This window comes from Amblyomma mixtum, chromosome 3 (assembly GCF_055824585.1).
Source record: "Amblyomma mixtum isolate Tamu chromosome 3, ASM5582458v1, whole genome shotgun sequence".
Classification (NCBI taxonomy): domain Eukaryota; kingdom Metazoa; phylum Arthropoda; class Arachnida; order Ixodida; family Ixodidae; genus Amblyomma; species Amblyomma mixtum.
In genome coordinates, this window is record NC_143014.1 from 232,261,547 (window position 1) to 232,287,786 (window position 26,240).

At 49.3% G+C, this 26,240-nt stretch overlaps 2 protein-coding genes and 1 pseudogene across 2 annotated transcripts in view; 2 read left to right on the forward strand and 1 right to left on the reverse strand.

Annotated features, from left to right (window-relative positions):
* The window catches only part of LOC149353997 (uncharacterized), a 171,205-nt gene that overhangs the window by 98,720 nt on the left and 46,245 nt on the right, over window positions 1-26,240 (reverse strand). The window lies entirely within an intron of this gene.
* On the forward strand, window positions 5,695-11,882 carry LOC149353999 (uncharacterized; annotated as a pseudogene).
* On the forward strand, window positions 12,348-25,214 carry LOC149354000 (protein regulator of cytokinesis 1-like). The gene is made up of 2 exons (XM_089575903.1): window positions 12,348-13,081; window positions 25,187-25,214. Exons 1-2 carry the CDS (start codon window positions 12,348-12,350, stop codon window positions 25,212-25,214), a joined length of 762 nt encoding a protein of 253 aa, XP_089432029.1.

Consider the following 26,240-nt stretch of genomic DNA (forward strand, 5'->3'; position numbering starts at 1 on the left):
GAGCCGTCTCCTTGACATGCGGACCAGACAGCCGCACAGCAGCGACCATTGGCAATCACGCTTTGCATGTGTCCGCTCAGCACTTTCTTCCACTACTAATCTGTCAATTTTTGAGCAGCCCATTCAGGCCGAAATATTCGATACAGAATTTATAGAGGTAGATGACCGGGCACTTTGCAGTTTTCCGTCGCCGACGTGATTATGCTCACACGTGCTCAAACTAATCTGTTCGTAGAAAAGTTAGAGAGCGCTCGTGTCCTGTCTTCACCTTACCTGTGTCTTGTTTTTCGCGCTACGTTTTTCGAAGATGCAATTCCTCCGACTAGCCCAGTTTAGCTTACTTGACCAGTTTTAAACGGCATCTAATATTTCTGCCTTGTCATCGATGTACCTCAATTTATGAATGATTAGTGATATCCAGCAAAACCTATATATATAATCTAATCCAGAATTTTTTTCCCCTTGCAAAGATGCCTCCGATGGTGCCGGTCGAGAAACGGCGACTGATCGCTCGATTGTTCGTAGAAGGGAATCCCCTGAGCGAAATAGCCCGTCAGTCTGGTCGGTCCAAATCCGCCGTAGCCCGTGCCATTTGTATTTTTTTGGAATTAAGGAAGCCTTGCCGACGCCAAGCGCCCAGGTCGTCCTAGGGCCACACGATAGGATGATGACTTCCTGTTCATGGCCGCGGCTGTGGCGGACCCATTCATGAGTGCCAAAAAAATCCGCTAGGAGCTTGCATTGAGGGTATTTTCGAAGACCATCAGATGACGGGGGAAAGATAATGGCCTGAGATTTTGCGGGTCGCCAGAAGCCTGATTTACGGAGAAACAGCGCCGTGAACGTCTCGAATTTTCTAAAGCTTTCCAAGACTGGACCGCCGACGATTGGGCCGAAGTCATGTTCGAGGACGAGTCCACATTTTTTATCCGTTGGTGTCGGAAGTTCTGAGTTTGGCGACCAGAAAATTTTTTTTCGTTGTAATGTAATATAGATCGTTTAGGTGTGATTGAGTTTTTGGTGCTTAACGTCCCGAAGCGCCTCAGGCTATGAGGGACGCCGTAGTGGGGAGCTCCCGAAAAATTTGGAGCACCTGGGGATCTTTAATGTACATCGCACGGCACACGGGACTCTTGTACCAGTCCGCCTCCATCGAAATTCTGCCGCCGCGGCCGGAATGGAGCGCGCTGATCTTTTTGTACGAATATGAGCAGGGGTCCAGTTAGCAGAGGAAGGTATCCTCCCGGCCCCAAAGGGTAAATATTACATAGGAAGTCATAGTGGCTACCACTTATTTTGCATGCCATATTGAAGACATGGTTGTAGAACCACCCCCTGCAAGAGTGACTTGAATCTGCTCAGCCTGCCTAGGGGTGAAGCTACAAGTTCTTTAAAATTAACTGCTCTATATAACTATGGTTTCTTAAAGGCATGGTTAATACAATTCAGAGCCGTTTAACACTAGGGCTAAAGTACTCTTCACTGAAAACATCTTTTGATCCTAAAGGAATTGTCGCAGGTGTGTTTAACTATGGCGCGGAGCCATTTTGTTCACCTGCTCAGGCATGTCGCACCATACATGCAAAGTGTGTTTCCCAGCGGCCGCTGCTCTGTGGCTGTCTGGGGCGTCATGACAACGAATGGCCCCGGACGACTACTGAGGATCGACGGCCTCTTGGCCTCGAATTCTTATGTGGACATTATTGACAACGTGTTCCTGCCCTACATTCTTGACGGGCCTTTCACAGATGAATGCTATTTGTTGCAGCAGGACAGGAGTCCTGTGCACACATCGCGAAGAGTGAGTGCTGTGCTCGAAGCACGTGGTGTGCGACGGCTACCGTGGCCACCGAAGGGGGCAGACATGAACCCCTTGGCGAACGTGTGGGTCATTATGAAAGCCAAACACACGAGGTCCCACATTGGGAATGCCAACGCGGATGTTTTGTGGGCAGCCATCAAGACCGAGTGGGACAGGCTTCGCGATGACACAGATGTCACCCTTTCCCTCTGTGAGTGTATGCCGCGCCGTTTGGTAAGCGTGGTTGCTGCTAACGGAGGATTCTCCAAGTATTAAAAACAGTCCAGGCGGCACTGGAAAAGACCACTTTGTTTTTTGTGCTTGTTTCACTGGAATAAATTTGTTGCCTAAGAATTCCTTCGTTTCTTTACACTTCACGGCGGCACAATATTTATGAAGAGGTTACTGTGCGCGCTCGCTGTTGAGGGGCATCAAGAAGTGGTTTTGGCAAGCAGTAGCACAAACCCGTCATCCACCGTAGGCGAGAAGTTACAAATGATTAGCGAAACAAGACAGCGCTTCATTTGTCTCTAAAAAAGCGTTGTAAACGCGACGGCCGCCGTGTACGTACGCCGCCATCGCAGTATCCGGGACACGCGCCGAGTATACAGGATGTCCCAGCTAACTTGGACCAAGATTTATAAAAAAAAACTAAGCGTTCTTCAGAACTGAAATCGCGTGGATGTTATTGAGGTTTATCTAAAGTTACAGTACCATTTTTTCGCTCCTCCTATTTGAATAATTAGTCGAGATAAATAAATTAACTTTTTAAATATAGCTTGAAACGTTCAGGCGTCAATAGGAAGGTTGTGGAGCTCCGCAAATATCGTCCAAACCAGGTACTTCCAGCGAGATAGACTTAGCGTGGCCGTTTTTATTCGGGAAAAACGAAAGCCCGCGGAGTTTAAAAAAAAACCACGTGACAGCGCGCTCCGTGCGCCCGGATGCGCCGCGATTACAGCGCTCTCATCCGTGCTTTGTAAGAAGCATCACCCGCTTCGGCCCTTTCGTGCTGCCCAAGACAGGGCTTCACGATGTGCTTGGTTCCAAGATAAGCGCCGGTGGGTACGGGCGGCAATGGAATGAAAGCGCGGCTCCTGTTTTTCAGCGTAATTCACAAGACGTTATCAGGCTTGTTATATGCGTCTTTGCTTGTTGGGATCTTGCTCCCAAATTCAAAATCTTGAGATTGTCATCGTTCTTCCGCATGCATTCAGCTAACGTGAGTGTGCAGTTATTGCCCTCAGAAACGGAAGCCGCGCTTTCTTTCAACTCCCGCCCGAACCCACTGGCGCTTATCTTGGAACCAAGCACATCGCGAAGCCCTGTCTTGGGCAGCACGAAAGAGCTGAAGCGGGTGATGTTTCTTACAAAGCACGGATGAGAGCGCTGTAATCGCGGCGCATCCGGGCGCACGGAGCGCTCTGTCACGTGGTATTTCTTAAACTCCGCGGGCTTTCGTTTTTCCCGAATAAAAACGGCCACGCTAAGTCTATCTCGTTGGAAGTGCCTGGGTTGGACGTTATTTGTGGAGCTCCACAACTTTCCTATTGACGCCTGAACGTTTCAAGCTATATTTAAAAAGTTAATTTATTTATCTCGACTAATTATTCAAATAGGAGAACCGAAAAAATGGTACTGTAACTTTAGATAAACCTCAACAACATCCACGCGATTTCATTTCTGAAGAACGCTTAGTTTTTTTATAAACCTTGGTCGAAGATAGTTGGGACACCCTGTATATGGCGGCCATATGGCTGCTGACGAGCGCGAGCAGCGACAAACGGCCGACCGCGGCCAAGCTCGCAAAGAGCACCTTCTCAAGCCAATCGAGCTAGCAGACAGGCAAGGGGACCAACATAGGACGCGCATTCGCCTAGTGATCGGCCAGCGCAGCCTCGACCCGGCCACTGCGCCTCTTAAGGGCGCAGAGGCAGCTTCAAAACGCCGCTCAGGCGTCTCGCAAAATTTTGTCCATAACTGCACTTACGCTGCAAAACATCGAATGGAATTTCTTTAGTGCGTGCGAGATTTTGCCGGATAGCCTGCCGCCGGGAAAGTGAAGAGTGGTCCCTTGCGGCTTGTGTCCAACGGATACTCGTGGGTACGGTGTAAGAATAATTTAGATGTTGACACTGACCGCCCGCCGCGGCGGAGAGCGGCGCGGGGGCGCTGCGGAGCAGGGTTGGGTAAAGCCCCTCATTCAGTGCCTTTTTAGGCTAAATTTTTCAGTGTTTTCTGTTCCAAATCGGACGGAGGGCAAGTTGCGGACTGCATTCTTTACTATGTCACAGGTTTTTTGTGCAAAAAGAATCTGAAAAGTAGCCAGTTGCTCTATTTGCTCATCGGCCTTCATATTCAAAAATATCTCTTACTGAAGCAGCTTACACAAATGTGAAGACCGGAGGACGTCTTGCTCATCCTAACCTGAACAGATTTTATCTTCTGAAGCAAACAGAGCGTTTTTTTGTTTAATATGCAGACTGCAACACGGTGTACTGGGACACCATAGACGCGGTGATTGATACCTACACGGTGACTTTACGATGTACTGATCACAAGGAAGAAGTAATCGCACATCTCCACTGTTACATCAGCATCAGCACTCTCAATGCCTGCAAACAGATAGGGGACTACAAGTCAAATCGAGCATTCCCCAGGACTGCCGAGAAAATCTAATCATTCCCCCACTCCCTCGTAACATGTATCCCATATTCATCACTGAAAGGACGGAGAAAAGAGCAGAAGCACTAATCAGACGCTTCGATCTGATGGACAGCAAGTCCGTTGCGTAAGTGAACGCAGCAAGTGGCAAGTCGGGTGCGGCGGTCGCCTCAGTGGTCGACGGCCGAGGTGCCCCCGTATCGGCAGCCACCATTAGAAGCCGCAACGCGGAAACAGCTGAAGAAGTTGCGATAGAGCTCGCTTGTGTTGGAACGGAAGCCAATTTTATAATTAGCAATAGCAAAACGGCCATCTATAATTTTGGAAAGGGTAGGATCTCGCCGGAAACAGCAAGATTCTGGCCAGTAGACAGCTAAACAGAAAAGTTAGCCTAATTTGGACTCCCGCACACGCGTCCATTCCTGGCAACGACGCGGCCGACGAGTTAAACGCCCGAGCTCTCTACTTCCGGGTAGCTGTGGAGCCGCCCGACTGCCGGAACATGGACGAGCGTCTGCAAAATTATACGGAAGTTGTTGAAAATTATAGGTTATAGAGGAGACTGGTGCCACCACCGGATAAAAGTCTAAACAATAGGGAGGCAATCGCATGGCGACGCCTCCAAGCTGGGAACTTCATAAACCCGATCTGGGCAAATCATGTTCATAGAGATAACAAAGAAAGCGATAAGTGCAAGCACTGTGGGGCGAGAGGGACCCTCGACCACATAATCTGGGAATGCGCTAGCTCCCCAGGGGCTAACGAAAACATAAATTGTAGAGAAACCTGGGAAGCCCTGCTGCGGAGCGAGGCCCCTGCTTCACAGCAACAAGCCATCCGCCTGGCGCAAGAAGCCGCGAGGAATCAAGACCCCTTCGCCTGCTTCTAATCGCGGAGGTCCCAGCCCCCGTCACCAAGGCCTGCGTGCCGGAGACGGGGAGTAGGGGGCTTCCTTATCCGGCGGAAAATAAAGTTGATATCATCATCATCTCAAGAAAAGAAGAAACAGGCCAAGCCGTGTTCAGCCTAGATGGTGGAGGTTTCATTACTCAGTGCATAGTCCAAATAGACGGTTGTCGTGATCAAGATTGCTGTCATGGTCTTGCCTCTAGACTACACAAAAGTAGCCCAGCGAGTTGATTAATTGTGTTTTGTGCATAATCTAGTGAAAATACGCAATCATATCTCTCAGAAAGGGCATACTTGTAGTATTAACTTTGTTCCATAGAATGGCTGCAAAACCAGAACAGAGACCAGTTCGTCGCATTGTCATAACGTCAGACGAGGTTCCGATGATTACTTCTGACCAAGTGAAGGCTGGAATTGAAACATTCTTGGTTGAGAACAACATCTCAAGCAATTTTGCCGTAGACGAGGTCATCAAACTACATTGGGATGGAAGAGATATAAGCACGCTTCATTACCGGGATGCAGACAGTGATAGATCACTATCACCACACCCACCGCCGGATGTGCCTGTTCCTCAAAAAATCAAGCCTAACATCCTTCGATGCAACAAACAACTTACACCTACCACCAGTGCCAGTAACGAATCATCTGGCACTGCCACAGTCCTGACAGGTGGACAAACTGGTTCTGGTGCCACACCTTCGAAGCCCGACACACTTCCAGAACAGCTTAAGGTTTCCATTAGTGGGCCAACAATGCCATGTAGCTACAGGGCGATCAGAGTAAAATGTGTCACAGATAGTGACAAGGTCATCTTGGCGCCATTGGGACCAGCGCCAACCACTAAAGGCAGCATTTCAGCAGAAAAGCAGCTGTGTTTCATGCCACGTGCAATTCGGTACATTAATAAAACAGGTGAAGTCGTCGAGAAAGCCCTGAAACCAGGACAACAGGTAGTACCTGTTGTGGCACCCGTTGTCACAAAGCCGGTACCTGTTCAAAAGTCAGCCACCTCCTTGACGTCTCCCGCTGTTCCTGGGGTTTCCTCAGGTTCGCTGAGGCAGACAACCACTAAGAGCTTCACTCTCCAACCACAACCTGTGAAGTCCATGCCGACCGTGGCAGAGATTTCCTGTGTGCCTGTGACAGTTTCGCGCGTGGTGCATGTGAACCCAGAGTCCCGTGACCTGAAGCCTCGGGGTTCGTATGCCAGCTTTCCACAACGCTTGAGGGGCTCGGTCAAAATGCCCCAACTTCTCCGCAAAGGCCGCTGTACTCTGCCGCGTGTGATGACACGGCGAGGATCTTGGAACCCGAAGTGCTCCTCGAGGTGTCCAACAAGGTCATCCAAGTCCAGCCGCTTAAGAAAACGGGGTTTGACACCTCTTCCTCTTCTCCTTCCACTTCAAGCTGCTGCAGCGAGGATTGGGTCCCCACAAACCAGGTGCGCGGGAAGACGAAACAAAGCCGCAAGCGAACTTCACAAAGGGCGTCCGTTCAGCGGGAGTACAGATCACGCAAGCGCCGGCGACAGGGAAAGAAACAAAATCCTGCACCACCCCCAGATACCAGGTCTTGGAAGACTTCAAATGACGAAGTGAATGTTGACATTCTCTCCTCAAACTGCATTGATAGACCTTGTGTTGTGAGCATGTACCACCTGAATGACCGCCTCATGACGAAGGGCTTTGTGAACCTGGCCTCCGTAAAACACAAGGAACTCTTTGCATTGGCACGAACGCCGGAGGTAATGTTGGCGCAACAAAAAAAAAAGAAAAAGACGCAGCCCGTCGACGCAGCCGCCACTACACGGCGACACTGTAAAGCAGCCGACAGCGCCACCCCACAACAAGCCCGGCGCCTGGGTCAACGCCGTGAAATATGGAACGCAGGTGAGCGGTACGGACAGGGCTGCCTCCTCCTCCCCTCCCACCTGCCCCCCTGCGGCATGCAGTGCCGAGCAAATCAAAATAGCAGCTCTTGAGGGCAAAATTGAGATGCTGCTCCAGAAAATTTCGCTCCTAGAATCGCAATCAAAACAGCTTATCGCTCCCCCCTCGCAACCCGCTACCGAGACAATGGAGAGTGAGCCCGCGGCATCGAACGCAGCACTGAACGCGGAAGCTGCACTTGAGGTCCGTCTAGAGGCCCGCGTGAACGCCCGTTTCAATGCCATAGAAAGTGAAATTTCCGCAGCAGTCACCTCCGCAATCGCAAAAATTACCGAAATTGTACCCACAATCGTCGCACAGCACATCGCACAATCTTCGCGAGGCGTCCGACGAGTCGGCGGTCTAATCAAAGACATGTCTGGCCGCTATCCCAAAACCTCGCGTCGCGCCATGGAAACTTTAGCAGAAGACGATGACGGCTCCTCGCTCTCTGGAATAGAGGATGGCCCCCTCACCGCGAGTATGGGCTCTGGAGAAGCGTCCCTACAGTCGCCCTCTAATTTAACTTACCATGGCGCACAGGCCTCAAATTAGGCGCTCTCCTCATACCAATTCGGACACCCCCATCCAAATTACCCAGTGGAACTGCCGGGGATTCCGTTCCCGCGCCAAGCGGGCGAACCTCCGGCTCTTCCTGTCAACATTCGATTCACTTCCTGCGGTGGTTGCCCTACAGGAGCCAGGGAGCGGCGCAACTCTTACAAATTATGTTACGTTCCAGCAGGACCCCTCTACCTGTATCTGCGTGCACAAAAATTACACAGCCAACTCGGTTGATTTGGACCTCAGTATTGCATACTCCTATGTGATGGTCACTCTTCTTCAGCTTAAGAAAAAAAACGCACTCTTACATATACTTAACATCTATTCTTCACCCAAGATAAAAATGTTACTTTCGCAGCCCTCTACACTCGCGCCCTGAAAGCTGCGGGCAGGGACCCCCTGGTGATCGTGGGTGACTTCAACGCTCATTGCACACTCTGGGGGTACGTGCGTGAAGAGAAGCGCGGACGCAAGCTAGCGGAACTTGCGTCCACGCTGGGCCTGACCATTCACACCGACCCTGCACACCCAACGCGGGTGGGTAACTCCGTGACTCGGGACACGTGTCCGGACCTTACCTTCACCAAAAACATAAGACACGCAGAATGGACCAACACCGAGGAAACCCTCGGCAGTGACCACTGAATACTCAACACCAGCGTCAGAACCAAACCAGTTGCAAAGTCTCACGCCCAAGCCCGCCTGCCTGACTGGACAAAGTTCCGGCACACCTACACTAATTCGGCCCTTATTCACGAACAAGGCTACCACGCGTGGTCACAAGAATTGGTTACACATCTTCATTCGGTAGAACCTCAAGTTAAACTATCAGAGGCCACGCCGGAGGTGGACAACCACCTCATGCACCTCTGGGAGGCGCGGCACAGCCTCGTCCGCAGATGGCGCCGCCAAAAACATAATCGAAAACTCAAAATTCGCATCGCCGAGCTCACCCAGCGAGCGGCTGAGTATGCGGCCCAGCTCTCCGACTCGAATTGGGTGGACCGCTGCAGTACGGCCGCTAGACAGATGTCTAGCCGCAGCACTTGGCGTCTCTTTCGAGCCTTGATCGCTCCGACTAAAACCAGAGCCGAGACACAAAAACATCTCCAACAGGCTATCCATAGCTTCAGCGGAGCTACCTCAAAATTAGCATGCAAATTACGCGATCAATACCTCTGCATCCAACAGGGCCCCCGAGGGACAGCGTACTCGTATGCAGGTTCCGAGAACGCGGAACTGGATCAACCGTTCCGGCTCCACGACCTGAAGGCGGCCTTGAGTAAAATGAAACGAGGAACGGCGCCGGGAAGGGACAATCCGCTCGCCGTGGCAATCCGTGGCAATCGCGCTCGCCGCCGCCGATCAGGACTCGCGGGTCATCATTATCGACTCGCGAGGGGCCTGCAGGAACATCGAAAGGGGCTTTATTCCCTATTTGGCATACCGAATACTTCAGAACAGCAATTATCTCGGGGCTCCCGCGTCCCGCACAATAGTATGGACTCCCGCGCACACGGGTCTCGAGGGCAACGAAGCAGCCGACGCCGCTGCCCGCGCGCTCACTCTCCGGGCATCACCCTCGCCTCCCCCCGGTGCGGACAACGACCCCAATCCGGTTTTTACCTTCAAGGAAATCATCCAATATTACCAATTCGGCCATGCAATCTTCCCTAAGCCCTGCAAGGGCCTCACGAAGGCGGAGGAGCGCTTACTTCTTCGCCTTTATACTAAAACACTGCTGTGCCCGGCAGTCATCAAACATTTCGACCCTGCGTGCACAGGGGAGTGCCCGCACTGTAGGGAAAATCTTTGGACCTTTACCACATGGTGTGGGCATGCCAATCAACCCCGCACCTTCCCCCTATCCCCAACCCTACCCGGGAGGACTGGGAGGCGGCCCTGCTCGGCTGCTCTGACCTGGCGAGCCAAAAGGCCCTGGTCGGGCGCGCCCAAGCAGCAGCTACAGCCAATGGGCTCCTGTAATGAGCAGCCCACCTACCGTTTGTTAGGGACTGACCCTTAAGGACCGATCCCCTCACTCCCTGTACATATTTTATACATAAAGTTTTCAGTCAGTCGCTCGGAGAGCCCGCGAGCGGTGTCGTTGCCGAAAGCTCCCAACATAAGCAGGCATGCTTTGTCGCTGCTCGAGTATAGCTGGCAGTCTTTCTGATGACGATCGGTGCGGCGCGCCGGCCAAGTTTTCGCACATATGTGTCTCCTGCTTGCTGCTCGAACGGCATGGACCCGGAGCTCGAAGCGCGGCTGCGTGCAGCCACCGCTGAGATGGGCTTCGAGTCTTTCAGTACACGCCATACCGAGACCCACTAGGCAACGACAGCAGCGACTCATCGGCGCAGCTAGGAAACTCGCAAAGGCGGGCGAAAAGATTTGACGAGAACATGTGCTTTTGTAAGCAGACGGATTTTCTTCTCCACCGGAAGTACTACATTAATTTCAAGAAATGCGCTGGATTCTTACCTCTGTATACGTGTGTTTTAAAAAATAGTAAGCAATCAATAAAATAGTATTTCAAGGAGCATCAGTGCTCAGTTTCAAATGAATTATTGCAAAAATTGCGCGTGACGTCATTGGGCAGAGCCAATGATAAGGGTCGCCCAGTCCATGGCCAAGGCTGCCCAGTTTACGTCATGTGGTAGGGGCGGCTAAAAACGCGCGGTGAGGTGTCGCCCTAATCGGCTGTGAGCGGCAAGTTTGAAAAATTGTTTGTAAATTATTGATTCCACGCGCAGCTTTCTGAATCAGATTAGAATACTCGCTGAGACTACCTCTGCAGAGTTGTTCCAATAAAATATGATTGAAGAAACCATTTCAGAGTCCCTTTAGGAGTCAGTATAGTTAACTACGCTCTCAGCATACTTGCGGATGAACGAAAAATCTTTGCAATGAACGCATTTCGATGACGAGCTTGGAAGGATCGCAGGGCCGCGTCCTCGCTGCTGTTCCATCCATTCATGCAGTCCCACCAAGTAAAACACGAAGTAGCCTAAAATTATTCAGTGTCGGCTGCATTTTCGATCCTCCTGCGCTTTGCCGAACTTAACAATGCCCATATACAGGCCGCGGCACCGAACTATCGCGTAACACCGGCATTACCGCCGCCGCAACTTGGCGACCAGACAAGACCCAATCGCCTGGTGCCATCTGTCCGCATTCGAGAGAAGCGCAAGGAAGAGCGAACACAGTCTGGTCGCGCCGCCGGGCGCAGTGTCAGCACCTAAATATATTCTTACACCGTGCTCGTGGGCGGACTGGCCAGCATATTATAGGGTGGGCCCTGCTCATATAAGAACTAATCCCGACAACACGCGCCCCGTTAGATAGCACTGACATGCAGTTCTTTCACCGTTCCCGTGGTCTCCTTTTTTGCTAACGCCTGTACAGGACCCTCAGATATGAAAGTAAACAAAATTGGAGCATTCCATTATTTGTTTCTCCGTAATAATGGGCGACAAACAAATTCTAGGTTTCGTAACTTGTTTTGCTCTTGTTTTAAATGTGCAAGAGTAATTTTGAACTTTGGTGGAGAAATAATGAAATGATACGACTTTCTCTCCGTGCTCGATATCCCGTTCATATTGGAGGGACCTGTGAAAATTGCCAGCAGCTCAAGTTTTCTCCGCGCTGTGTTTGTCCATTACAGCGACCCCTTTTATCCTGCCCGTCCTTTTGATCGCTTCGGTATCGTATTGTATGGACCACTTCCCTTCATTGCCGCCGGCAGTCGCTTAATAATTGTGGCTGTTGACGACCTGAGTGGTTATGCCTAACAGTTATGTCGAAGCCGCAGTGCTGCCGGCAGCCGCGGCCTATTATGCGGCGTCGCGCATTCTGCAACACCTGGTATTCCGTTACGGCGAGCCAGCGGAACTTCTCAGCCGCAGAGGGCGAGTGTTCTTGTCTGAAGTAATCGAAGCGCCCCTCATCAAATACAGATTGTCCGCCGCACCACTACTGCTTACCGCCTGCACACTAACTGGTACCACTGAGCGCTTCAGCCGTACACACTCAGTATACATCGCCTGCGACCACGTTATAACCAAGTCCTCACATTTTTTACGCTAAGGAATTCTCCCTTTTCTTCCACCCACCGGGACGCCATCCTTCCACACTGCAGCAGTCGGAATGCTACGCCAGAGCGCGAAACTGCCAGACTGCGCGTGAGAAACTTGCGTCTGCTTGCGTCAAGACAGTCAAAACGGATTTGGCAATTTTCGAACGCTGCTGCTTGGTTTGGAATGGATTCACCCGAAGAACGTCGCCAAAAAGGCGTGAAAGCGTTATGCGACGAGATAAAAAACGATATAAATGCGGACATCGTCGACAAGATCGACATACTGATGAAACTATGGCTTGAAATGGGAATCAAAAGTGAGGCGATCCGGAGCAGGCTTCTGAAAACGAAGTCTCACGTCCTGCATCTTCTAAATGATATGTATGATGGAGAAATAGACATGAAGAGGAGGACTGTCGAAAATATACAGAAATGCACTGCTGATGCACTGACACTGGCAGAGCAACTAGGCAAGGATTGTAAACTGCCGCCCGAAGAGATGCCCATTTTGGATAGGGAAATCGAAATTAGAGATCTTGTGGCGAACCTCCGACAACAGAAAGAGTCACGAAGAAGAGAGACTCGCAAATTGAGAGAAGAGGAGGAGGAGCTGTGCCGCAGGTTGGCCGAAAAACGCCACGTCCTGTCCTGTGGGGATACCTCTCTGCTGTCGGAAGGGGACTTGCTCGAACTGAGCCTCCGCGTGGCTGCGCTCAGGCAGGAAAAGGCCATACGAAACTGCAAGCTCTCGGGAATACGCCGAGAGATAGTCTCAAAATTGGATCTTCTGGGCGTGTCTGCTGAAGAAGGCTTGGAACGGCAGATCGTCGACAGTGCGGACGACTTCGTGCTGTCTGACGAAAACATGGAGTTCCTGGAAGCATATCTGCAGCAGGTGAAGATCCTCGAAGCGGACCGTATCAATGAGCACGCCGCACTCATGGAGCGGGTAGCCTTGTTTTGGGAGAGGCTCGACATACCGCAGCAGGAGCAATTCAAGCGCTCGCATACCGGCATCACTCTCGGCACCATATCAGCGCTGAAGCAGCAGCTTGAAGTGTACGAGAGGATCAAGAAGGAGCGCGTCAAGGAGTTCATCGAACGCACGAAAGATGACCTTCTCACCTTCGCACAGTACACGGGCCTCGAATTTCTCCACCAAAGAAATTCAGCCGCCGCGGCCGGGATCGAACCCGCGTCTTTCGGGCCAGCAGCCGAGCACCATAGCCACTGAGCCACCGCGGCGGCTGTGTGTGTGTGTGCGTGCGCGTGCGCGTGCGTGCGTGTGTGCGTGTGTGTGCGCGTGCGTGCGTGTGTGTGTGTGCGTGTTGCGTGTGTGTGTGTGTGTGTGCGCGTGCGTTCGTGCGTGCACGAGTCAATTGTCCCGTATGATCACATAAATACGTGCGCAAGTTCATACTTACACCTAAATTTTTTGTGTTAATGGATAGGCAGTCTACTGAAGAACTATCCCGTTCATATTGGAAATATCCCGTTCATATTGGAGGGACCTGTGAAAATTGCCAGCAGCTCAAGTTTTCTCCGCGCTGTGTTTGTCCATTACAGCGACCCCTTTTATCCTGCCCGTCCTTTTGATCGCTACGGTATCGTATTGTATGGACCACTTCCCTTCATTGCCGCCGGCAGTCGCTTAATAATTGTGGCTGTTGACGACCTGAGTGGTTATGCCTAACAGTTATGTCGAAGCCGCAGTGCTGCCGGCAGCCGCGGCCTATTACGCGGCGTCGCGCATTCTGCAACACCTGGTATTCCGTTACGGCGAGCCAGCGGAACTTCTCAGCCGCAGAGGGCGAGTGTTCTTGTCTGAAGTAATCGAAGCGCCCCTCATCAAATACAGATTGTCCGCCGCACCACTACTGCTTACCGCCTGCACACTAACTGGTACCACTGAGCGCTTCAGCCGTACACACTCAGTATACATCGCCTGCGACCACGCTATAACCAAGTCCTCACATTTTTTACGCTAAGGAATTCTCCCTTTTCTTCCACCCACCGGGACGCCATCCTTCCACACTGCAGCAGTCGGAATGCTACGCCAGAGCGCGAAACTGTGCCAGTGCGATAAACTTCCTATTGCTGCTGCGGACGAGTTTTTTCACGAAGTTTGCCAATGCTACGCCAAAATAGCGCGTGATGCACGCGCAAAAAAAAAATTGGCAAAGCTGCCAGCATTCATCCCCAATGAACACGACCAACGCATGTAAAAGAAGAAACTGCTGAGAGACTCATTTCAGTGCTTGCCAAAGAGGGTGAATTTGCTGCGTTCGCGCCACTTTTATCGCTGCGGCGCATGTCGCATCCGTCAGCCTTGATTAGGAACATGCCAGAGTTCCCTCCTGTCGTTGGTGGTTTGCTCCTTTCATCTGCATCCTCCCGTTCTAGGTGTTTTTATTTATTTATCAATTATTTTTTATTTATCAATACTGCAATCCCCTCTGGGGATTTTAGCAGGGTGGGATACAATAAATACATAATGAAAACAATAACACAGACAAAGCATATAATACAAATTAGATCCATGGAGAGTATAAACAGTTAAAGACAACACGTTTCTAAACAATCTAAACAATGCATCTTTTCATCTCGTTTCCACCTCTGGATTCTGTCTTATATGTCCGCTCTTGCATCCTGGCGCTAGAGAGTTTCAGTTCACGGCGGTCAACTTGACAGGGGAGCCAACTCAGCGGTGCAGCAGAAAGTGTGCGCTAACACGTGCCCCCAACTGCGCAGGTGCCGCCTTTTCGCGGTAAGGAGACGCATGCGCAGTTTGTGCCTTGTGAAAGTCCGCCGCCAAATTCTTCCTGTGAGGTCGCGAATCGCGCTATGCTATAACTCTCTGTGTTCGTTCTTGACCGCTGGCTCCCGTATTTTTCACTTTTTTCGTGGCCTCACGCTCTTTCTGCCCTTGTTTGTTTACTGCCTCGGATCTTTAACTTGTCGGAACTCGACTGCGTCCCTCTTCTTGTTCTACTGCACAACAGTGGCGGCGTTAACCGCACGCATAATTTATCGAGTCACCCTAATGCCTGACGACCAGGCTTGAAGAGTGAGCCCGAGGGCACGAAATTTTTCACTTTCCTCGAAGGCGCTCACCCGCATGGGCATCTGGAACGTGACACATCCGAAGTCGCCTAGAAGTGTGCATGCTATCTGTTGTGTGCAAGAGAGTGCAGAGACGAAAAGTATGCCGAGAAACGTGGAAAGGTCTCTCCTGAACATACGAAGCGGGAAAATCTCAGTGAATACCGGCGTGTGCAAGTTTTCTTACGACATTTTTATTTTCCTGTCACTTTTTGTCTGTGCATGAGAGCTTTGTGTTTTGCGCGTGGTGCATTGTGGGGTACTCGTGCTTCTGTGCTCGGGAGATGAGTATTTGTATTGAAGAGTACAAGACATGAGGAAGCTGCGACCAACTGACATTTTGCTTGCTACGGCGCATGGTTCAAAATGTTTTTGGCCATTCCCACCACTCGTACTGACCCGATTCCATCGCGTGTTTTCAAATCGCGAAACGCGCCGAGGAACGCCGCCGCCTTGACCCTTCGCTCAGGTCGGAACACCTGGACGCCTTGCTTCCCAACGTTACCGAAGATAACGTCGATGTCGCCGCCTACCTTTAACGCGAAGCAGCAGCTCGAGGACTTGCCCGATTACGGCTCAATACCAGCAGCGGACCGACGCCAGACGCTACAACCTACGAAGACGCAACGCGGAATACAAGCCAGGAGACCGAGTCTGGGTTTGGTAGCCCATTCGCCGCCGCGGATTAAGTGAAAACGCCGCTATTTCGGCCCGTACAAGGTTCTTTGTCAGCTAGGTGAACTGGACTATGAAATCGTCCCTGACGAAATGACTGGATCCCAGCGACGCCGTGTACGACCAGAAGTTGTCCATGTCGTCTGTCTAAAGCCCTATTATGCACCCTAAATGGCGTTGTTTCCACACTCGGTGTTTATTTTCGCACAATCCCTTTGTTTCCAGTCGCCTTGTGTTTTAAAGCATCGGGCCGGTGCTTCTTTGAGAGGGGAGTAGTGCCGCGAATCTTCGCAGTGTGTTTTTTCTTTCTTCAAAGCAGCCGGCACGCCGCTTTATCACTTTTGTCATGCAAGAAGTGACCAGATTTACATCGATTGATCGCATCCAGGCGGAGCCGCTTCTACGTTGTTTCAGAATGTTCTAGTAACTTTGCACGCTTTATCTCTAAAGTTCGCTGTCAGCTTTAGATTCAGCAAGGCCGAGAGCGGCGGGCATTCTTTTCGACGACAACCGAGCATGCTTGTTGCTACGCCGCTGCCGACTCATTCAGCTATTTACGGGCGTAAGTCAGCCCAAATAAAGAGTTTCGTTTGGAAGCCATTTCCACCATATTCCTGCTCTCCAGACTGCAGTCATCACTGCTTGGCAGTATTATCTCGCATGTATTCTGATGCACGTAGACGTGGTTGTATATGCCCTATGTATTGCGGTTCTTTACTTAAAAATCTTTTGTAACATCGCAGTGAAGGACTAGCGACTTTTTTTTGCTCCATCAATTTTGTATGTTACTGCTGTATTTATAGAATCCTGTTATGTCTCAGAGTATCAAATGATTTTTTTTCTCTGACAGTTATGTTCAATAATTGTACAGTTTCTCTTTCGCGTACCGCTTGTACTGTCTGCCCTGCCCCTATGTATTACGGGGTGCGAGCTTGTCAAGCTGCCGACAAGCGAGATTTTTTTTCTCGCCGCCTCATGCACTTCAGTGCGTGAAATAAATGAAATGAAATGTAATTGCCGCCGAGTTCGGTATAGTCGGATACAACTCAAGAACGCAGCGTCTTTTCCCCGTCAGAGGACCCTCTTCCAGCCACTGGCGTCGGCCGATTCTCATGATCCTGCTAGTGTGGCAAAGCATGGAGTGGTAGATGGACCTGGATAATCCCTTCCCTCTGTGGTCCCGAATAGACCCATCTCTATATATTGGCGTCGCTTACTGCATTGTCACGCTGGCAGGGTCGTGAGAATCGGCCGACGTCATTAGCGGGAGGGGGCCCTTTGACGGCGCAAAGCCGCTGCTTTCTTAAGTTGTAGGGGAGTCGAATGGACTCGACCCTTCAACTCCTCCGCAAGCGGTGGGTTGACTCGCAGACCCCCCCCCCTCCCTTAAATTAACTGAATCCTCTCTCACGCTAGGTGAAAGCGTTTCCTGCAGCGGAGAACAGAAGCGGGAGCCGGTTTACCAGGAGTTTTCATTAAAGATTTCTTCTGGCCCACTTCCTTCGGACTGAGAGCAATGAAACTTGGCACAGTTATTAGTCGTTCTCTACATAGCTTCCACCGTGGACACACACCTCTCCCACCTCTTTATGCTACTGTAAACGCCTCTCTTGTAGAAGTCTACAGGTTGCTGTGAAACCACGTTGTGACTTCGGAAATTAGTTTCATAACCTAGGAGATTCTTCACCTTCAAAAATGACATTTTTGGAAAGAAGTGGAGGTCCCATGGTGCGACATGGGATGAATAGGAGGGATGTGGTAGAATTTCAAACCCGCAGCACAGTGCTTTCATCTGGGGAAAATGTGAGCTGTGAACTGTGACATTGTCTCGCAGAAGGCCAGAAGGTAGACAACTTTGGAGAGCGACAGAATCTTGGTTTTGATGGCCGCACACAATTTCTGCAGCAACGAAGCATAGTATGCATAGTATGCCCCAGTAATCGCCGTACCTTTAGCTAATGAATCCATCGAGGCTTCTCCGTGGTGGTCCCTTAATACTGTGAGCATGACCTTTCCAGCGGATGGTTGTGCACGTTCCTTCTTTGGAGGCAGTGAGTCTGGATGCCTCCATTGCATCGGCTGTACTTTAGTTGCCGGATTATAGTGATGGACCCAGCTTTCATCCTGGGTGATCAGGCTGTTGAAAAAATCCCCCTGGTTTCCATGCCACATCGTCAGTAGAGCCTGGCAACATTCGGCTCGCTCCTGCTGAAAAAGTGTGCACCACAGCCCAGAAACCAAGCCAGCTGACACCTTACACATATGATGATGGTCTTGAATGAATTTTTGTGCAGACCTCACATAATCGTGATATATTTTTTTTTATTGATACTGTTGACCCTCGCTTGAGGGTCGTTACAGGGAGGGAATACAAATGCAATGTACAACAGAAAAAATTCATGTCTCATAACATCAAGTTGGGTTCGACACAAAATATCGATAGAACGTTCGAACTTGTGCACGTCCGATTGCGCAACAACTTCAACTGGCAAAGCATTCCACATTTCGATGACATCAGGAAAAAAAGAGTACCTAAAAACATCAACACATGAGTCGTAAGGCTTGATTGATCGAGTGTGGCTTCTTCTCGCACTGCGTCTTCCCGGAGGCTGAACATACCTATCTGATTTTATCTTGAAGTGCCCTTGGATTAATTGAAAGAAAAGCTTTAGTCTTGATTTTTTTCTCCGATTTTGAAGTGACTCGAGCCCAATGAGTTAAGCATTTCCGTCACTGAGTCCCTTCTTCTGTATCTTGACGAAATAAACCGAGCAGCCAATCTTTGAATTCGTTCCAGTTTATCTTTTAGAACTTTTTGGTGCGGGCTCCAGACGACACAAGCGTACTCCAGGGATGGGCGGATGAATGTTTTGTAAGCTATCAGTTTGACATCTTTTGTTGCATGTTCCAATTTCTTCCTCAGAAAGTAAAGTTTTTGGGAAGCTGTCGAGCACACGTTATTAATATGTTTATGCCACTGTAGATTATGTGCAATTGTGACGCCTAAATACTTGAAGGTATCAACATTTTTTAGATTATTTTTTCCAACATTATAAGAAAATAACTGCACAGTCTTCTTATTAGTTATATGCGTAAAAGTTGATTTTGTGTAATTAATTTCCATGCCCCATTTTTCGCACCAAAGATGCAAGGAATTAAGGACACGGTTTATTCTAATTTGGTCGGCAGCTTGTGTTATTCGAGAATAAATTAAACAGTCGTCTGCAAAAAGCTTCAATTCTACGGGAGACTCGGTAACCTCGTTAATATCATTAATATAAATTAGGAACAGTAATGGAGCTAAAACCGACCCTTGAGGAACGCCAGAAAATACTTCTAATGTAGAAGAAAAACAATCATCCACATGCACAACCTGCCTGCGATTGTTCAAATAGGCTTTAATCCACTTAAGAATGGTTTCGCTAATTCCTGCTTTGTGTAACTTGAAAAGTAATTTACTGTGTGGAACCTTGTCAAATGCTTTTGCAAAATCTACACAAATGACATCTATTTGCTCTTGGGCATCTATGGCTGAACTAAAATCATGTATCGTTTCTATAAGCTGTGTTATGGTAGATAGCCCTCTTCGGAACCCGTGCTGATGCTGATAAAAGAACGCGTTATCCTCGAGGAAAGTTAGTATATGTTTACTTATGATATGTTCCAATAGTTTACAGCTGATACTTGTCAGGGAAATTGGGCGATAATTATTTGCGAGTAGTCGGTCGCCGTTTTTAAAAACAGGTGTTACGACTGCGCACCGCCAATCTTGTGGCAAGGAGTTAGTGTGTAGGGACTTTGTAAAGATTATCGTCAAGAAAAATGATATCCACTCAGCGTATCGCTTTAAAAACTGGGTTGGAATCCCATCCGGCCCACTAGCCTTTTTAGAATCCAAAAGTAACAATTGATTAAACACGCCGGCCTGAGTCACGACCAGGTCTTCCATCGAACATGAAAGGGAGGAAGGCGGGTACGCGTCACAGTCATCATTGCTTGGTTTAGAAAATACAGACTGGAAAAAGTTTGAGCGAGGTCTTGTACGGTTTCGCGGCGATTTTATAAAATGGCGGCCTCAACTTGGTAGATGGCACATTCATTGATAGCGGAGTGGGGACACTGCCATTGGTACACTTTCCACGGAAGTATGAGCAGATTTGAATTGATTATACCGCTTATTGATTACATCATTAGATGGGCAATCTTCCCAAAAACCTCTTTTTATCTTATCGAACGTCTGCCTTGTGGCCTTTCATGTAAAGGAACTTGACGACTTCTATGTATGATACTAGGCACGTTATCCTACCTAGCCCCACTTCAGCACCTCTAAAAAAAAGACCGTTAACCTGTTCATGTTTGAAAATTGGCACGTAACCTACACAGACGTACGAGGTCTGTTAGAAAAGTATCCGACCTTTGGCCGAAGAAAAAAAACTGGCATAACTGGAGCGTTGGAAACCTAATCACCTTCAAAGTAGTCTCCTTGGGGCTCCATATACATCTCCCAGCGGTGCTGCCATTGTTGGAAGTATTCCGAAAAGGCCCTTTTCGGAATGGAATTTAGCTCAGCTGTCGTTGCAGCCATGATGTCCTTTCTTTTCTGAAATAGCGCTCCTTTCAATGGCCTCTTGATTTTATGAAACAGCCAGAAGTCGTAGAGGGACATATCAGGAGAGTAAGGAGCCTGTTGAACTACAGGAGTCTGGTTTTTCGCCAGAAAAGTCTGAATCAAATGCGAGGAATGTGCAGGAGCAATGCCGCGAGGGATGCGCCAATTTCTTGTTGACCTCAATTCCGGTCTCTTGCGCCGCACAGCACCACGTAGGCGATGGAGGACATCCCTGTAGTACTCTTTAGTCATTCTTCGATCCTGTGGGGTGCGTACTCGTGGTGTGCCACACAGAGGGAGTCAAAAAAGCAGTCAGAAAAACTTTGACATTGCTGCGCACTTGGCGGGCGCAGACTTTGGTCTTGGTGACGTGGAATGCGTCCTCTGTGACGACTGGGATTTGGTTTCCGGGTCGTACCTGTACACCCAAGACTCGTCACTAGTGATTACGGCGTCGGTGAAGTCAGGGTAACTGTTTGTGGAATCCAGCATCTCCTATGAGACTTCAACACGAAGCTGCTTTTTCTCCACCGTCAGCAGCTTCGGCACGAATTTCGCCGCAACTCTCTCCATGGCCAAATCTTCGGTGATAATGGAATGTGCAGAAAAATTGCTGATGTCCACCTCTTCCGCAATTTCTCGGATAGTCACACAACAGTCCCGCATCACCACAGAGTTCACTTCGGCAATTACCTAGTAATTTAGGCATGTTGATGGCCGACCGGAGCGTGGCTCTCTCTCCACAGATGTGCGGCCGCCTTTAAACCAGTTGCACCACTGCTTAATCTGTGTGCTGCTCATAGCATCATCACCGAAAGCCGTCTGAACATTTCGAATGGTTTCCCCTTGGCTATCGCCAAGTTTCTGGCAAAATTTGATGCAGTAGCGCTGCTCCTCTCGCTCCGCCATTTTGCTTGCACTAAAAAACCGACGAGAGCACTGCGCACTGCCTCACTCAAACGCTGCTTCCCAGCGACTGACGCTATCGGCAGGCGGGAAAAAATTCGTGCATGCGCACGAGGGTTCAAGGTCGGCTGCTGTAAGCGCGCTTGTTTCATATCCATCAGGTGTTCGCAAAAAAAAATAAAGTCGGATACTTTTCTAACAGACCTCGTATATCATTGCATGTTTGCGGTTTCAGCATCCTGCAATAAACAGAAGTGGGTCAGGGGAAATCTTTAATCAACACCCCTCGTAACGCTCGCTCGGTCGCACCTCGCTGGGCATACCGTGAGAGTTGGCTCGCTCGAATCGAGTTCATCTAAACAGACTCAAGTTGGACTGACCTTGCTTAACTCAATCCCATGACTCAACCCGCCGCTGTCGGGTTCATTTAAACGAGGCTTCAATGGCACAGACGCCCCACTTCCGCTCCCTAGGGCTTGTTGCATCCTGTGACTCTTTCAAGCAGCCATATTTTAAAAAGTGGCGTCCAGATGTCCCGAAAAGTGATCCCTTGCATGCATGGAGTGAGTCATCGGCTGAAAAATGCGTTGGGACGGTCCGAAGTAAGCCTGTTAGCCTTAGGTTAGACGTTAGCCAAGGAGAGTTCTGGTAACTGTCGGACAGTGACGTATAAAATTATCATATATTTGAGAACGGAACGCGAAAAGGTTGACCGGAAGAAATACATATCTAGTAATCAGTTATAGAAACGATCCTGCAGTCGAGCATTCCGCTGGCGAGCAGGCATTCTGCTTTCACCGTGGAAGACGAACGTGTAGGCGATGAGGCACAGCCTTATAAGTATAATTACGGAATCCGCAGTTGACTTAAGATATAATATAGCTGGGCAGGATACAGGTAACCAACGATGGAAAGGAACGCCAGCATCAATGTACGGCACCCCATTGATAAGACGTAAGTAGCAGAATTACGAAAACTATACAAAAATAAAGCGGGAGGAATGGCAAATGTGGCAGCATGACATAGACAGCGACAAAGAGGTTGAGCATCAGTGCTACCTGGAGCAAAAACGTTGCGTACCACTCGCTGTCGCGTGAATAGTTGCCACGCGTTTCACGGCTTTCGCTAAGGAAGAGACCGGATAGGAAAAAACTTATCGGACGACTAGGCAGTGTCCAGCCTGGTTTGCGGTAGCTCAATGATCTCGTTGACATCCTTTAGCACGACTGAGCGTTTACTTGGCGTTATCTAGACATAACGCCACCCGCGTTGACGCGCTGTCGGAACCCATCCGGTTTGGTGACGCCACTTCAGGTTGTCACTTCCGGTCTCGTAATGTCACGCTGGATCAGCCTTTTTGCTGAGTCTTGACTCCACATGAACCATGTTATATGTCAGATCATGTGACATGATACATTTCGCCACAGCTGCCGCGTTTACATGAAGTCTTCTACAGTCCACCTTTTGAGGGAAACAGGAAAAACGTCGAGGAAGGGAGTAGAGAAGGAGTCACGCCTTTCCTTCTGAAAACCTACTCTTTCCCTCAGAAAGTTGACTGGAGTCGACTTCTGTCGCATTCGTGTACCCGAGGCTAGTGATACATTCGGTGCCCAAGTGTGACACCGGACGCCGTCAAACGAGCCGACTGGGTCCTTATGTTATCGCATAACAGGCAAACTATAGCTTGCTTTTCGATAAATATGGTCACCCCGGCAGTCTCGATAGCAGGTGTTACCGGAAAGTGAAGCAGCAATGAAGCATGACCGAAGCTCCCATCAGTACAGTCGTGAATGTAGTATTACATGACGCGGACGTGGTTCCGCGGTAAACTATTGGTGCGTATAGTATCGTTTCAACTGATGGAACATGCGCGGCATTCAGGTCATTGTGAACTGGTGTGCTTGACCTGGCAGAATTTTTTGCCACGAACCCGCATCAAGTAAACTTTTATGACTGTATGCCATGAGAACAATTTCAATAAGATAGTGCAAGTGGCTAAGAAATTCTGTTGAAGAGCAACTGTATCGGTACTAGTGGCCAAAGTGGGGGCGCCGGAGCAGTGAAATTCCGTGCATAACTAGGAAGGAAGCGAGTGCAGCCTTGTAAGCAACGTCGAAGTAAAATGCGGCTAAAACTCTTTGTAGTATGCAGTGCCACGTGAACTCATGTGCACCAGAAGCATGGAAGGACATAAGACCATTCCTGATACATAAGACCATTCCTGATGTTAAAGACCTAAAAGCATTTCAGACCGAGTAGCTTATTGCCCGTTGCTTGCAAGACATTTCCTAACGTCAAAAATAACAGAATCATACTTCAGTCAATCAAAGGCACAAGCTGGTTTTCGAGACGGGTAGTGAGCAACAGACAATATTCGTGCCGCCAATAAAGATATAGAGATGTTCAGCATAAAGCGAGCCTGTATATGTGCATAACCTTTATAAATTATAAATGAACCGGTTAAAACTTCAGCAGTCATGCAGGCACTGCGGAATCAGGCAGTGGAGGAAGCCTGTGCAAGTAACTAGAAAACATCTGCGCAGACTGCGCAGAGCCATAGTTCTTCACTGGAGGAGAGAGGTGGTACGACAGGCGTACACAACTCCGCTGTTATTCGCTACACGCTTCTGAGAGGCACTCATCCAAAGGTTGATCAGGGAAGAGTTAAGCATAAGATGCAACACAGAACAACTGGGCAACCTCCGATGTGCTGACTATATTGTCGCGCTAAGCAACTCAGGGGAGCAGTGCGGGTGCGCATCTATCTGTGCCAAGTTGTAACCCCAGTTCCGGACCACGCGAAACGAATCGCCAACGGAACGAGGTCAGGTTAGAATGCATTTGGCACTGAACAGCAAATGATATCACTCAAAAGGAAAGCGTGAAACTGTTATCAACCAGAACTCACAGGGGCTGAAACCTGTAGGTTAAAGGGACATTGAGGACAACCCTGTGTAACTTTTGATCTTAGTAAAAATCGCTTCTTCGGCTCTTTCCGGCTGTACTTATGTTTGTCCAGCAGCGCAAGGCATATATACTGCTCAGATAATAGGATTTATTTTTCCGGCTATTCGATTCATACTCGTGCTGTCAGGACCCGAAAAGGATTCTGTAATCACAATTTGGAATTGAATGGCTCTGTAGTCTAGCCTCAGAGATACACCCGAGAAAAAAAAACAAGTCTTGACGTCATTGCAGTTTGCTTGTGAAAACGGCCGGTGGTGGCAGTGCTTATATTTCATTTATAAGCATAAAAGTTTCGTTTTCCGTGAAAGTGGCGCCTTCGAAATTAGAACCGCAGAAATTATAACCATCCCGGTTGTCAGTTGTGATTGTTTGGGAATAGTGCTTGGAAATAGAAATATGCCCAGGTCAAACATGAATTGCTGCGTTGTGGGTTGCACAAGCATCTATACGAACTCACCAGGGAGCAAGTTCTACAGCTTTCCCAGCAGACCTTACGAACTATCTCGGCGACAGCAATGGATAGCTCTCGTTCGGGGACAAAACAAGAATGGCACGAACTGGAAACCCTCGCCCCACGCCACAATATGCAGCAAGCATTTTGTTGGAAACAAAAAAGCGAACGAAGAGGGGCACCGGGCTTATCACCCTTCCATCTTCCCAACCGTTTAGAAGACAACGCGTGGATCTCTTACCCACGGCCGACGTGCCCTGCTGCAACCATGACTGAAGGCTGTGATGATTTCTCCTTCAGCACGGGCTTCATCTTCACATCGGAATTGTGTGATAGCACTGCGTCGTCATTAATCAGCCACCAGGAAACCCGCACCACAGACGTGGGAAGTTCATGACATCTAGGCCCATGCGGCTAAACTATCTTCATGCACAAGCACGCTTATTGTTGTAGGCTTGAGATATCCTTAGTAAAAAGGTTGCCATCATTTGACAGCAACGAGCGTTTTCACTTGCTCATACTATTGCAGATATTGGTACCTGCTTCAGGGAATGTGAGTGAGCTCTTTGCTGGAGTATGTCCTGAGCTTGTTGGCTAAGGGCAAGCATTCATCTTTATTAGTCATGTTTTTAAACCTTTAACTACCTTTATGTGTTCTTACATTTGTGTACTCTTTTAGCTTCTCTATAATGAGATATGTACCCGAGGATCACCATTGCTAGCTGAATGCCACATCCATTCAGTACACAGCATTATTTCAGTATGTTCTTTCCATTCTGTACAGCTTGCTCGGCAAGGTTATTGGGCCCGGTATACGATTGATTAGAAATACAAGGTCTGTTAGAAAAGTATCCGACTTTATTTTTTTTGCGAACATCTGATGGTATATGAAACAAGCGCGCTTTCAACAGCCGACTTTGAACTTTCGTGCGCATGCACGATTTTTTTCCCGCCTGCCGATAGCGTCAGTCGCTGGGACGCAGCGTTTGAGTGAGGCAGTGCGCAGTGCTCTCGTCGGTTTTTTATTGCAAGGAAAATCGCGGAGCGACAGGAGCAGCGCTACTGCATCAAATTTTGCCAGAAACTGGGCGACAACCAAGTGGAAACCATTCGGAATATTAAGACTGCTTTCGGTGACGATGCTATGAGCAGCACACAGATTAAGCAGTGGTACAACTGGTTTAAAGACGGCCGCGCATCGGTGGAGAGCGACCCACACGCCGGTCGGCCATCAACATGCCGAAATAACCGGGTCATTGCCGAAGTGAACGTTGTGGTGATGCGGGACCGTCGTGTGACTATCCGAGAAATTGCAGAAGAGGTGGACATCAGCAATTTTTCTGCACATTCCATTATCACCGAAGATTTGGCCATGGAGAGAGTTTCGGAGAAATTCGTGCCGAAGCTGCTCACGATGGAGCAAAAGCAGCTTCATGTTGAAGTCTCAAAGGACATGCTGGATTCCACAAACAGTGACCCCGACTTCATCAACACCATAATCACTGGTGGCGAGTCTTGGGTGTACGGGTACGATCCGGAAACCAAATCCCAGTCGTCACAGTGGAAGCATTCCACGTTACCAA

Coding starts and splice junctions, on each gene's coding strand:
- LOC149354000 (XM_089575903.1), top strand. CDS start 12,348: ATGAAGAGGAGGACTGTCGAAAATATACAGAAATGCACTGCTGATGCA. Junction 13,082..25,186: donor GACCTTCTCACCTTCGCACA/GTACACGGGCCT, acceptor ATACTATTGCAG/ATATTGGTACCTGCTTCAGG.